Here is a 13922-nt window from a genome sequence, read left to right as displayed (position 1 = left end):
CCGTTTAGCATCCCCATAGGGGCTGACTGATCCCAGGTTTGATCTGGGAAAGGTCTTAGGCCGTTAAGTCCCTACCCCATTGTTCTAGCTGGGATTGACAGGCCTGGGGGGCTGAGGGGGAGAAGGGGTGGAGGGGCTGGGGTGTGCCTGACAGTGCACGTGCTTTGGAGGACACCAGAGTCCCACAGGGCTGGGCTTAAGGGCTGAGGCGGAGTTTGGGTCTTTGTCTCTCTTTGTGCTGAAATGACACGCCACCGGTGGGTAGAAATGACTAGCTGGTTAATCTTAAAGGCTCTTTTGAGGAGGTAGGAAAAAGCAGCGGTGCTGCATTTCCCAAGGGGCTCTCCTCTGAGATGCTCAGTTTCACCAAGATGATCCTGTTAATTAATCCTTTCAATGCACCTGGAGGGAGGGAGAACGCTGGACTGGCCCCAGTGCTGCCACTGTGTCCTCATCTGCAAAATGAGAGGCTCACATAGAGCACCTCGGAGGTGACCCCGTCCCCCAGCTGAGACATGCAGTGGGAAATTGCTGTGCTTGAGAGGGTCCTTGCTGGGCTAGCGTGCATGGCAAACAGGTCTCAACGCTCCTGACTTTAGCTCAGTAGTAGTACATTATCCATTTGCCAGATCACCTTTTAAGGCCCCTGCCCTTAGGTCACTTATAGCCTAGGGCAGGGGGTCTCACACAGTGAGTGCTACAATAGGGGTACCCCTGGGGTGCTGTAAGAGTACATAGAAGGGGCCCCCAGGTTTGGTTTCTGGGGATGTATGGGGGGTGGCTTCTGAGACCCAAGGGTTGGTATAAGTGACACAGGTTGGGGGGCCGTATGGCATGGGGTGGATGGGGAGAAAGTAATGGCCAGGCAGAGAGAACATTTGCCAAAGCCAGAGCCCAGGGGTGCTGGCACAGGTAGGGACGCTGGTTCCAGGTCGGGGCACAGGCACAGAAAACCAGGGGGCAAATTCAAGGCTGCCAGAGTGATGGTACCTTCTAGACCCTTCTCCTCATAGCTCTAGCCTGTGATCTAGTAGCTTCTGATCCTTAGAACTAGGGGTGGAAGTCTTTGGGGCAGTAGAGGTGAGAGGGATGCTCTAGAACATTTTTCCTGTGAAAACAGCAATCAAATGAACATTCTGGAATGTGGTGTCGGTAAGCTCTGGTGCTCTGGGATGGGGTTGGAGCGTCCCTGACCTTCCCAAAGCCCACAGCCACCACCCCACCTCCACAGACTTGCTGCTCCAGGCTGGCCTACCTGTGAGCCACAACATCTGCTTAGGGAATAAAGTCCACCTGAGGCTATGTTTGCCTTACCTGGGAGCAGTTTCCTGCTTGCTGTGCTGCCCTGATCTAGATCTAGCTGTGCTGAAGGGAACTTAGGGAGACTCATCCGTGGCTCAGCCCTGGGGAATTTCCTGTGCCCCTGGAGCCAGGGTGAGTCAGGGACCTGTACAAGGGGCTGGAGCTGGGGGCAGGGGGGGTAATGTGGGTTCAGCTTTTGTATCATCTCCTCTGCCTTCTCCGTCAGTATCCAGAAGGTTTCAGGTTCATGGTGAAGGCCCTGGTGGCCCCAGAGATTTTGCAATCCTGGGGAGCATCTTACCCTCTGGCACGTCGATTGTTAAGAGCCGGATCCTTGACAGGTGGACACTTGGGAAGTGCTTTTTGACAACTGCCATTATTATCACTGTTTTGATGGTTTATGGAGCCGTTGCTCTGTGCTGGGCACCAGGCTCAGAGCTGTACATCCAGCAGGTCACTGCATCTTCGGGGGCACAGCCCCGGGGTAGGTGGCAAGGAGCTGAGGCTCTGGGAAGCTCGGTACTTTGCTGGAGCAGAGGCACTGGGCTTCGGATTCCATCACAAGGCACCCCGGACCGCTGCTCTGGCAGAGATGCCCTCTCTGCTTTTCTGGGGCCTCAGCTTTCTGAGCCCTTTATTGTTACTGGATGTGGTCCACCTTTCGTCCACCGTGGGAAAGACTGAGGTGGAGCTGTTGCAGTCAGGCAGGAATGTCGCTTGGGTGTCCTTGCAGATGCTCATACAGTCTGAAGGCAGGGACCTCCTTGAGATTCAGAGCTGTTGCTTTTATAATTGTGGTAAAATACACATAACATAAAATTCTCATTTTTAAGTGTTCAGAGGTATTAAGTACATTCCCATTGTTGTGCATCCATCGCCGCCATCCATCCGTAGAACTTTCATTATCTTGCAAAACTGAAACCCTGTATCCCTTAAACAGTAACTCCCCATTCCCTCCTCCCCCAGCCCCTGGCAGCCACCCTTTTGCTTTCTGTTTCTGCAAGGATTCCAGAGGTTTGCCCTTTGTCTGTCCCGCCCAGAACCTCCCCGGAGTGCCCCCACCAGGCAGCAATGCCAGAATGCCCGTCTCTGCCTCGCTCCACCAAGATGGCAGCCAGGAGCGGCCGGTGAGCCTGACCTCCACCACCTCCTCGTCGGGCTCCTCCCGTGACAGCCGCGGTACCATGGAGGAGCCCAGCGGCTCCGAGGCTTCGGCCGAGAACGGGGCGGGCTCCCCGCGCGGCCGGCGTCTCCCCAACAGCAACAACTCCAGCAGCTGGCGGAGCATGAGGGGGCCCCTGTCCCCTTTCAACAGCCGGGCGTCGGTGGCGCCTGCGCACAAGCTCAGCTACGTGGGTCGAGTAGTGCGGGAAATCGTGGAAACGGAGCGCACGTACGTGCAGGACCTGCGCAGCATCGTGGAGGTGAGGCTCGCCCCTCGCCCCCCGCGGGGCTTTGGAGCTAAGGTTGGGAGGGGACCCCCCCCCCCCTCCTCTGCGACTGGGGCTGGCCTCTGGCTTCGGGTGGCCCAGCTCTCGCGCATAAACCTACTTCCACCCAGGGAAGGAAAGTTGTCCCTGACATGTTTGTCTCCAGGAGCTGCTGCTTCCCATGGAGTAGTGGGGAGGCCTCACGGCTCTGGCCCCGGGAAGCCGCTGGCTGCTCACGCTGCCTTATGACTTGGGGTCCGATCAGTAGCTTGGGTCAGTAGAACTTCCTGCAGATGCTTGGGGCGTAGGCACCCCTGATAGGGAGCTGCGACAACTGTGCTTAGCGGAGACTGAACCGCAGTGAAGAAACTGGCTCTGGACCCCACCCCGCCCGCGCCCAGATTCCTGCCCTGTTGTTTCCTGCTTATGGGGTCTTGGGCACCTGCGTAAACCACCCCCACAGCCCCCAGCCTCAGGTTCCTCATCCATAAATTGAAGATGCAGGGCCTCGCAGGGCCATGTACATGTGTTTCACACTGGGAGGCACACTGGAGGAGGTGACTGTGTGAGGAAGCTCTCTGCCCTTCGGAGGGAGGTGTATTCATTTCCTAGGCCTGCCTAGCAGGCAACCACAAACTGTGGCTTAAGGCGCATTAGTTTATCCTGTCCTAGTTTATGAGGCCAGAAGTCAAAAATCAAGATGCTGGCAGGGTTGGTTCCTTCCAGAAGCTCTGAGGGGGGGAGCACGTTCCAGGGCTCTCTCCTAGCTCCCGGAGGTTGCTGGCAACCCTTGGTGTTCCTTGGCCTGTAGATGTATCACCCCAATTTCCGCCTCCGTCTTCACATGACCTTCTCTGTGTCTCTCTGTGTCCTCCTCTTATAAGGACACCAGTCACTGAATTTAGGACCCACCCTACATCCAGTATGGTATCATCTCAAGGTCCTTAATCGTTACATCTGCAAAGACCCTATTTCCAAATAAGGTCACATTCTGAGGTTCCAAGTGGATATTAATTTTGAGGGGGAACTATCCAGCCCAGTACAGTAGGTGATGTCTGTGAAATTGTGTCATAGCTGTAACATGCAGTACAGAAATGAGATGTGGCTGGGGGAGGAGAGGGAAGACGGGAAGGGACAGGATCGTGCCTGGGGGGCTGGGCCCTGACGCCTCACTCCACGCAGGACTACCTCTTGAGGATCATTGACACGCCTGGGCTGCTGAACCCGGAGCAAGTCAGTGCCCTCTTTGGGAACATAGAAAGCATCTACGCACTGAACAGGTATGGAGCGGGCCTGACACGCACCATGTTCTGCCTGTGAGGCCCATCTCAGGGCCTAGGGAGGAGCCCCGGATGTCCCTGGTCTCGTGGGCTGTGACACGTGGGCCAGGGTCTGATCTCTGAGGGTGGGGAAGGGTGGTCCATCCCTGTACAGTGGTATAGTTAGCTCCCTGCAGGAGAGAGGGCCTGTGGGACCGTGTGCCCTGGGGCTGATGTGCTTCCTGTCAGACAGGGGAGCTCATTTGAGGCCGTGTTCATGTTGGGTCCAGCCTGGGCCAGCGCCCCTCAGAGGACTGCTGAACCCTTGCACGTGATGCTCTCCCCCCTGTCCCTTCGTGGCCCCTTTGTCCCTCTCATCTTGGTCCCCCAGTGCAGATGTCTTCGTTTCTTCTCCACCTTCCCACTGATTCCGTGGGAAGTCGGGGCTCCCTGGAGGTGATCTGACCCATTAGGGGAACACACAAGCCAGGCAAGGCACGATGAGGGAGGCCGAGCGAGGCCTGGCGAGGGGCTGCTTCAGGGCAAAGGGGCTCCACGAAGATCACACATAAGTGGCTCCCGGGGCCCCCAGACTCCCCAGAGAGAGGGCACTGGTCCGGAGAAGCAGAGCTTGTGGGGACAGCATTGATAGGACAGGAGGAACCTTACCCCAGGTGCCTTAAGATGGGCAGAGGGACTTCCTGCTGGGCGAGCTGGGAGGGCAGACAGAGGCGAGACTTAGGCCGGGGGCGGGGGCGGGGGGGGGGTTGGGCAAAGAGGAGCACAGGAGGGGAAGGCAGGGGGAGCACTGGGGTTTCCTGCAGAGCCCCCATTTAAGAACAAGCAGTGCTGGGAGACTCGCCCTGTCTCTCCCCTTTCCTGAATCCTTCTGAACTGGGGGCCTTGGTTTCTTTGCGAGTTCCCCCTCTCTCCTTCCCCCTTTAATGTCTGCTTTTGTGTGTTTGACCCCTGCCTGCAGAGGAGCTGTGTCCCCTCCCGAGGTGGGTACTGGTGTCCCTTCTCCCTCTCCTGCTTGTGGAGCGCATGGCTCTTTTTTGTCCCCCACCTTTGCAGGGGTGCTGGATACTTTCTGTGTTGGCTGCCCCGGGCAGGGCTTGCTGACACCAGGGCTGGCGTGTGTGTGGGCACCAGGAGGGTGGGGAGGGGGTGTAGTGGTGACTGGAGGCTGCGAGCGGTCCGGGGTCTGACGACCATTCTCCCGTTACCCAGCCAGCTACTCAGAGACCTGGACAGCTGCAATAGTGACCCGGTGGCTGTGGCCAGCTGCTTTGTGGAAAGGGTAAGAGGGGCGGGGTCCTTGCCGCCATCCTGCCTTGCTGGGGGCCTCTCTCCACGGGAAGTGCTGAGTGCCCGGCCTCAGATAGGAAGGGCATTTGGGGTGGAGCCGGGGGCTGCTGGGTGGATGGCATGTCCGAGACAGATGGGTACAGAGATGGATCTGCAGATGCTCAGCGAGAGTGTGCTCTGGGGGCCAGGGGCATGTGTCTGATACACCCAGGTTTATAGTCAAATGGGAGTCTCCCTGAAATTACTATTTTTGGTCTTTCTTTAGAGCCAAGAGTTTGATATCTACACCCAGTATTGCAACAACTACCCCAAGTGAGTAATTAGGGTGGAGAGGGGAAGCAGAGCCATTTGGCAAGTCCAGAGCACCCCACCTCCCCACGCAGGCCTTCCCCTGGTGACGGCCCCTTCCTCCACTCCCAGCTCAGTGGCCACCCTGACTGAGTGCATGCAGGACAAGCAGCAGGCCAAGTTCTTTCGGGACCGGCAGGAGCTGCTGCAGCACTCACTGCCCTTGGGCTCCTACCTCCTAAAGCCAGTCCAGCGCATCCTCAAGTACCACCTGCTACTCCAGGTAACCCAAGGGTCCTCCCGAGTACACAGGGGCCTGAGGGAGGGGCAGGGCCTTTGAGTCTGGGCTGCCTTGAGCCCCTGTCTCCCTCACAGGAAATCGCCAAACATTTTGATGAAGAAGAGGACGGCTTTGAGGTGGTAGAGGACGCCATTGACACCATGACTTGTGTGGCCTGGTACATCAACGACATGAAGAGGAGACATGAGCACGCAGTCCGGCTCCAGGTGCTCTGGGGCTGGTAGCTGGAGGGACAGGCAGGGGTGGGGCGGGGTTTGGAAGAGGGAGTACGAGCTGAGGGGTGGTGTCGGTGAGGACGGGCTTCTCTGGGGGTAGCCCTTGGTGCAGCATGTCTCTGCAGAACCCAGGCGGTGGCTCCTGGGGCCCTGTGTGGTCCCCAGCAGGGTCTCGAGCACCCTGACCCTGGGGGTCGGGGATTCGCTGCTGCAGGAGATTCAGTCTCTGCTCATCAACTGGAAGGGGCCAGACCTGACCACCTACGGGGAGCTCGTCCTGGAGGGCACGTTCCGCGTGCACCGTGTGCGCAGCGAGAAGACCTTTTTCCTCTTTGACAAAGCACTGCTCATCACCAAGAAGCGGGGAGATCACTTTGTCTACAAGGGTCACATCCCGGTAACGAGGCCACCGCCATCTCCTCTGCCCCCTTCCCACCTTCCCGACGGCCGGGCTCCACTCCGTGTCATCTTCACTGGGCCCCGGGTTGGTGTGGACGCAGCTTCACCCTTAAAGATTACTCTCCCTGCCTCCCCAGATGGTCTTGAGGGGCTGGGGCCCCAGGTCAGCTCCCCGCCTCGTGCTTGACTGCCCTCTCCCTCTGCCCCAGTGCTCCTCCCTGATGCTGATTGAGAGCACCAGAGAATCCCCGTGCTTCACCGTCACACACTACAAGCACAGCAAGCAGCAGTACAACATCCAGGTGAGCGACGGGCTGGGGCACGGCTGGGGACAGAACCCGCCCCCTCGCTCGGCGGCGCGAGCCTCAGGGTCTCCCTCTGGAAGGTAGAGGTCGTTGTGGGCACCTCTCAGGCTCGTGCTGAGGAGTCAAGGTAACCTCACAGAGCCCCCAGCACAGGCCCCCTTTCGCCTCTGCCCTCCTCGGCGGAAGCCCAGCCCGCGCTGGATGGCTTCAGGCCTGTCGTGATAACCCCCGCTCCCTCTCCCTTGGGTCCTCCCAGGCCAAAACGGTGGAGGAGAAACGGAGCTGGACTCACCACATCAAGAGGCTCATCCTGGAGAACCACCATACCACCATCCCCCAGAAGGTGAGTTCCCAGGGCTCCTGATGGGGTACAGGGAGAGGGTCCCTCAGGACCAGCTCCGGGGTCCACTGGGGCCTCACCTTCTGGACGTCGGCCCCGCTGGACAGTGGGGATCAGTTCAGCGGATGCCACGGTCCTTGGTGCCGCAGGAGTGAGTCTGGGCCGAGGCAGAAACGGCACGTAGCAAGGTAGCAATGAGGTGGGTTTCCTTTCCCTTCCAGGCCAAAGAAGCCATCTTGGAAATGGATTCCTATTGTAAGTGTACCCTTTCTGCCTGCTTTGTCCCTAATGGTGCACATCTCTGGGTCAGACCTGGGGAAGCTTTGCCTGATGCTTACATTCCAGAGAGCAGGGAAGATGGGGAGGCTCCTTCTGTCAAGACTGGGGGTCCACTGCAAGACTAGGGCTCAGTGCTGCTGGTGGGTGGGACTCTGTGCCTCGTGCTCCGAGATGGAAGAGGATGGAAGATGGAAGAGGAGGGAGCTCTGGAGTCCTTTGGCCCCTGGAGCTGGGCTGGGCGGCAGAGTTGTCAGGAATGGGCAGAGTCCACGCCAAGGCTGATGGTATCCCAAAGGCCTGGTTGTCTCTCTTGGGTGCAGATCCCAATCGGTACCGCCACAGCCCAGAGCGCCTGAAGAAGGCCTCCCAGGATGAGGTGTCCAGCGATGTGCACCAGGGGCGCCGGCAGTCTGGTAAGGCAGGGGCTTTGTGGGCAGAGAGGCTTCTTTTCAGGACCCTTGACCAGGCGGGGAACCTTCTGCAGCAGCATTTGGGGCTGGCTCTCACCCTCCGGAAATCCTGGGAAAGGGCAGGAGGGAGGGTAAATGGGCGTGTCTGTAGCATCCTGCCTTCCACGAGGCCCCTCTGGGCCCTTCCTGCCCACCCAGAGCTGCCCACCCAGGACAGCCCTCCTTTTCCAAGGCCCCCCTTCTTAGCTCCTCTGCGATCAAAACCTCCCTCCTTTGCCACTTAGAATACTGGGAGTCAGCCAGAGTAACGCTCAGACGTCATGGATGGTCCCCAGCCCAGTTCTGGAACAGAGCAGAGGCAGGACGTGGGGAAAATGAGTTAGATTTTAAGTGGCACCAAATCCAGACAGGAAATATTTACTTTGAGTCTCAGGGAAAAGTTCTGCTTTCCTGGGTTTTCTTTCATGACTGGGCTTGCTGCTACGTACTTGGAGGTATTGGAATGAATCGTCTATTGAAAAGAGAAAACCTTGCTTTTATTCTCGGCTCTTGTAGTGATGAATGTGTGTGTTTTCTGCCTCGGTTTTTACCCTCGCCTTCAGTCGAGGCCCAGGGATGGATTTGGCTTCCGCCAGGCACTTGTCAAACTTACACATGAGGTGGGAGTTGGGGTGAGAACCATCTCAGAGACCCCTAGAGAGAAAGATTGAGGAGTGATGGGAGATATGTCCTGACTGGGATCCCCACAGTGAGTTGGGTTTGACTGGCATGACTCACGGGTCCTCTGAACAGCTGTGTGGATTGATGTATGGGCTTTGGTCTTCTGGAGGGTGGGGCCGAGCAGTCTTTGGAAAGCTTTTGTGTTTTCGTTTTGTTTGGTATTGCTCCTGATGGATCTCGAACCCTAGGCAAACTTGCCATGGTTGCAAAAGTTCTACGGTGCCATGTGTTAAAAGCCCCAAATTGGCTTACAGGGTCTTAGTTCCCCGACCAGGGATCAAACCCAGTCCCTTGGCAGTGAAAGCACGGAGTCCTAACCACTGGACCACCAGGGAATTCCCCTCCTTTCCTTTCTTCTCCTATAATTCTCCTGTCCGACATTCCCCCTTAACTTGCCATAGCTTTGAACTGGAAGCTTCTGACACGTGGAGGTAGTCAGTAAGTGACTGTGGTGATGGTGGTAATAGTAATACTACCTGTCATAACATCAGCTTCCAAACTGCAGCAAGCAAGGCACTCAGGAAAGGAGCCGTTTCAGAGCTGAAGTTTCGACAAGGCTGAGATTTTAGCCTGTAAACACTAAGAGTTGGGTTTTGTTTGTTTTCGTGTTTTAGTTTTAATCGTTATGAAACAGATATCTTTCTAAAACACGCTTCATACGCTTGAGCCTTTTAAAATAGAGGAGGCTGACGCAGTTGAACTTTTCCCTTTCTGGAGTCGGTGTGGCAGCATCTTTGTGGCGTGTGAACAGCTCCATTCTCCGGGGCTGCGGGGGGAGGCGGGGCCGTGGGTTGCCATAGAGACAGCTGGCATTGAGGTGTTGTGTCCATCTTTACACTGAAGAGTGCTCCTTATCAGTCTTGGCATGCTTTTCTGTAGTAGCCCTTCCTTCTTCCCTCTTGTGTTAGAAATTAATCGATTTAATGTGTGAGAAGCATGTGTAAAAGCAGGCCAGTGAGTCGATGAGAGGGAGGATTCAGGCCAGTGGAAGTGCTTTAGGGCCTGCTCTCAGCCATCTACTCTGACTGCCTCTGGGCCTTTTCTGCTTCCTACTTCCAGAGAGCTGGGATGGACAGATAAGTACACCCTATGGATAAGTAAGGTGTTGTTGTCATCATTTGTCAATTATTAAATATTCTTTTATTTTTTTTTTAATTTTTTTTTTTTAAATTCTATTCTTGTCTGCTTACATTCTTTTTTATGTATGTATGTATGTATGTATGTATGTATGTATGGCTGTGTCGGGTCTTCGTTTCTGTGCGAGGGCTTTCTCTAGTTGTGGCGAGCGGGGGCCACTCTTCATTGCGGTGCGGGGGCCACTCTTCATCGCGGTGCGCGGGCCTCTCACTATCGCGGCCTCTCTTGTTGCGGAGCACAGGCTCCAGACGCGCAGGCTCAGTAATTGTGGCTCACGGGCCGAGTTGCTCCGCGGCATGTGGGATCTTCCCAGACCAGGGCTCGAACCCGCGTCCCCTGCATTGGCAGGCAGATTCTCAACCACTGCGCCACCAGGGAAGCCCCTCTTTTATTTATTATTTTATTTTTGGCTGCGTTGGGTCTTCGTTGCTGCACGCGGGCTTTCTCTAGTTGTGGCGAGTGGGGGCTACTCTTCGTTGTGGTGCGCGGGCTTTTCATGGCTTCTCACTGCAGAGCACGGGCCCTAGGCACGCGGGCTCAGTAGCTATGGCGCACGGGCTTAGTTGCTCCGCGACATGTGGGATCTTCCTGGACCAGGGCTCGAACCCATGTCCCCTGCATTGGCAGGCGGATTCTTAACCACTGTGCCGCCAGGGAAGTCCGCTTATTAAATATTCTTGATTACAAGTTTTAAAATGAAAGAGAAGAGCATTTTGTATTTCTCACTTTAAAAACAATTGGATATCTACTTACCTCGATGCAGATAGAGTGTTGGTATGTGTGTGCCCATGCACATTTAGAAAAAACGTTCTTCAGTTTGCTCTCCTGTCCAGGAATAGCTGAGAGACCTCAGTAGACTTTCCTTCTGGCTCCAAGTTTATAGTGGGCCTCCCACTGAATGCCAGTTGGTCAAGGGCAATATGGGCTAAGGGCAAGGTTCTGTAGAGAGGTTCCTTGAGACATGCCTCCCTATCTCAGGTCTGTCCCCAAAAAGGTGGGGTGCGAGGGGCTGATACCATCAGCCTAATGAATGTGTTTTGTATTGTGTCCTCAGAGCCTGGTCAGCTCCTGTACAACTGGGCAACACTCCCCAGCAGGCAGCGAGGCTTCACGGTGCCAGGCCTTAAGGGCCATAGAAAGTCGGGTGCGACCTCTGCTTTCCAGCTGGGGTGCTGTGAAGGGGCTTGGCGTTGGGTGTAGCTAAGGCGCTGATGTGCTCCATGCAGGGAAGGAAGGTGGGGCTTGCGGTGGAGCCAGGGCCCTCAAGAGAGGCTGGTCATTCTGAAGGGGGCAGCATGGGGCTGTGGCCCTGGAGCTGAGGGCCCCGGGCTGTGTGCTAATGCAAGGATGGGGGGGCAGGGCTGCTTCTTGGCTGTGGGTCACAGCAGAGTCCCCAGGTGGGTGGGGGCAGTGGCCCGGGCCCTGTCTCCCTGTGGGCTGGTCGCGAGGGCAGCCTCCTTCAGGCCCTCGGGCCGTGGGGGCCCCCGCTGGAGTGGACTTTGAGCTGGTGATGGGTGTGTGGCGCTGTGAGCGTGGGACCAGGGCCAGGCAGGGCTGCTTCAGGCCTGCTCTGACTCTGCCTGTTCGCTTTCCTCATCAGAGCCATCCAGACATCTGCTCAGGCAACTCAGCGAGAAAGGTGAGTGAGTGAGGGGTGGACAGGCATCCCCTTTAAGGTGCGCTCTAGGGCGGGGGTGAGAGGGTGAAGCAGGCGACCAGCAGGGTGTGGGCCTCGCAGACAGTTCAGAGGGGATTCTGCCTTGTTCTTCTCTGGAAGTGGGCCTCACCCCTTGCTGTCTGGGCTCCCCCTGCACGCCTTGCACCCTGTCTCTCTGCCCTTGGGTGACAGCAGGAGCGAGTGACCGTGCCATTCTGCACCCCGGGCTCCCGGTCTGTCAGTCATTCCTTTGAAAGCCCGGGAGACCTGGTGAAGGTTCTGGGAGCAGGAGCCCCTGACGCAGTCTTCCCCGGGGGCTCTGGGCCTCAGGCCTCTGTGAGGGGGCTCTTCCTCCGGGTTACTGATCTCCGCTCCCCCTCCCCCTCGCCGCTGTGCCGGGACCCGGTGGTGGCGGAGCAGCCAGAGCAGCAGGGATGAAGGTAAGGCCAGGGGCACACGGGACTGTCTGGGCAGGTTGGGGGGCAGCCCAGGTCAGCCCCCATCATCTTCATTCACTCAAACACCTGTCAAGCACCTACTGTGCACCAGGCTCTGTCATGAGGGTCACGGAGATGAATAAGCCGTGGCCCTTGCCCAGGGGACCCTTCTGTACCCTTTCCCTGGAGTGGCACCCTGGTGGTGGCCGACCCAGCCGGGATCCTCTCATTTTGCCCTCTCCCTGGGGCAGGCAGGCCTCTCTGGATCCTGAGTTCCTGACCAGACCCCAGTCCCAGCTTCCCACCTCGAGAACCCCCTGCTTCGCGTGGGAGCCTAGTGGAGGCCAGGGGTTGGGTGTCTAGATGTGGCTTTCTCTGGGAAGCCTCCCCAGCCCCAGCTGCTGCAGGAGGAGGGGGGTTGCCCAGAGGCCTGTCACGAGGGGGCCTTGTGCTCTGAACAGCATGCGGGCAGTGTCGGCACGCTCCTGGACTTTGGACAGCCCACCTGTGCTCGGGGCCTGCGGTCGGAGGCTGAAGGGGCTGCCCGGGAGGAGCAGGAGGAGGAGGAGGAGGTGGAGGAGGAGGAGGTGGTGGAGGAGGAGGAGGAGGAGGAGGAGGAAAAGCAGGCCTTTCAGGTCGCTCTGGAGGACCTGGCAGGGCATGAAGGCAGTGAGAAGGGGGCCAGGCCAGAGCCCCCAGGCGAGGAGGAGGAGGAGGAGGAGGAGGAGGAGAGCCTGGCAGTGGCGGAGCAGGTAGCCGACTTTGCCAGCTCCCTGCTGGCCGCCCTCCACTGCTGGCACTATCGGGCCAACGCTTTACTTTTCTCCCGGGGCGCTATGGTGAGGTGTCTCTTTGATCTCCCCCTCCTCCTTGCATGCTCCCTGGCACGCGCATGCCCATCCAAGAGTCCCCTCCCCTGCCCTTCTCATCCCTCCGTCCTTGTTCCTTCCTGCCTGCCGTCAGCACTTCTTAACACCTTGCTCACTGTCACGCCCTGCTGAGCCCCTGGCATTCGTTGTTCCAGTACTGGGTGCGAACCAGCATGCTACTCAGTGGGCATGACTAATGGGGCGGGGTGGGGGGAGGGGGAGAGGCCCGCACACAGGGAGCCGCATGCCTGGCAGGGATTTCTGAGTCCCCAGACCTGGCAGTTCAGGCTGACTCTGGAATGGCTCAGGTCCAACGCTGGATCTCAACGCAGCCCAGCCCCTTTGGGGCTCAGGAGGTGCTGCCAGGGTTGGGATGCAGACGGGACCAGCTCCCCGTGTCCTGGGAGCTGACGACTACTCTCTGCTTGCTGCAGGGGAAGGGGCGCAGGGAGCCCGAAGACCCCAAGAGCTGCAGAAGGCCCAGCAGCCAATCTCCAACCACCGCTGAGAAGTGCCTGAGCTTTGAGTCTGTGTCTTCCCTGCCGGAGGTGAGTAGCCAGCAGGCGGAAGGGGGATAGTGCAGAGGCACCTGAGCCCAGATCTCCAGCTCTGCAGATGGGGCTTTCAGGCATGGGCTGTCCCATTGGGCCCATGGGGACAGGGAATCCCACTCCCTAGGACTCTCGTGCCCTCAGGAAGCCTGTCTGGCCTGTGGGCATGCGGCTTGGTGACCAATAGCCGCTTACTCTGAATTAGAAAAGGTGCCCCTTCCTTTGGGCAGATGCAGACTCTGGCCAAGGGGCACAGTTATTGGAAGTGACCAGATTATAGGTCCCCTTGGCCAGGCCTCCTTGCATAGAGCATAAAGCTCTGCCCTGCTAGTGTGCCAGACATTTAAATCATGCCTGTCCCACCTGGCAAAGGAGTAAGGTGTTTATCTACTGGACACCTCCTATGTGCCTGATGTTTTATTTCTTCCTTCTGTTTCCTGACCCAGCTCTACCAGGGAGAACGAGACTCAGGTTAGGTTGATGTGCCTGACATTGCGCAGCTTCTAAGGGACAGAGCTCAGATTAGACTTGGGTCTGTGACCCAGAAGCCTGCACTCTTTTTCCTGCCACCCCACACTATCTGGGGGTTATGTGGAATGGAGTCCTTTGCTTTTGCAGAGTTACAAGGAAAAGTTCATGAGGCTTAGACCCCGGGGTGGGCCTCACAGCCAGGACATTGAGAAGCCTGGGTGACATTGGAAAAGAGTTCAGAATG

The 13922-nt window shown here is 57.5% G+C and overlaps 1 protein-coding gene across 4 annotated transcripts in view; it reads left to right on the top strand.

The window, feature by feature from the left end:
• The window catches only part of PLEKHG3 (pleckstrin homology and RhoGEF domain containing G3), a 42091-nt gene that overhangs the window by 23552 nt on the left and 4617 nt on the right, over nucleotides 1–13922 (top strand). For 2 of the 4 annotated variants that reach the window (XM_068544103.1, XM_068544093.1), the window contains exons 2-16: nucleotides 2343–2726; nucleotides 3915–4012; nucleotides 5222–5291; nucleotides 5565–5611; nucleotides 5720–5870; nucleotides 5963–6094; nucleotides 6318–6500; nucleotides 6712–6804; nucleotides 7064–7150; nucleotides 7369–7402; nucleotides 7747–7839; nucleotides 10748–10837; nucleotides 11294–11332; nucleotides 11771–11790; nucleotides 13091–13204. In XM_068544103.1, the coding sequence (XP_068400204.1) occupies nucleotides 2382–2726; nucleotides 3915–4012; nucleotides 5222–5291; nucleotides 5565–5611; nucleotides 5720–5870; nucleotides 5963–6094; nucleotides 6318–6500; nucleotides 6712–6804; nucleotides 7064–7150; nucleotides 7369–7402; nucleotides 7747–7839; nucleotides 10748–10837; nucleotides 11294–11332; nucleotides 11771–11790; nucleotides 13091–13204 (1596 nt within the window). In that variant the 5' untranslated portion in view covers nucleotides 2343–2381. Of the gene's footprint in view, nucleotides 1–2306; nucleotides 2727–3914; nucleotides 4013–5221; nucleotides 5292–5564; nucleotides 5612–5719; nucleotides 5871–5962; nucleotides 6095–6317; nucleotides 6501–6711; nucleotides 6805–7063; nucleotides 7151–7368; nucleotides 7403–7746; nucleotides 7840–10747; nucleotides 10838–11293; nucleotides 11333–11770; nucleotides 11791–13090; nucleotides 13205–13922 lie in introns of all 4 variants that reach the window. The other 2 variants (XM_068544117.1, XM_068544111.1) reach the window with 2 other exon arrangements.

Source organism: Eschrichtius robustus, chromosome 1 (assembly GCF_028021215.1).
Source record: "Eschrichtius robustus isolate mEscRob2 chromosome 1, mEscRob2.pri, whole genome shotgun sequence".
Lineage (NCBI taxonomy): Eukaryota > Metazoa > Chordata > Mammalia > Artiodactyla > Eschrichtiidae > Eschrichtius > Eschrichtius robustus.
Note: the sequence above shows the minus strand (reverse complement) of the source record. Positions and strands in the feature narration are given on the sequence as shown.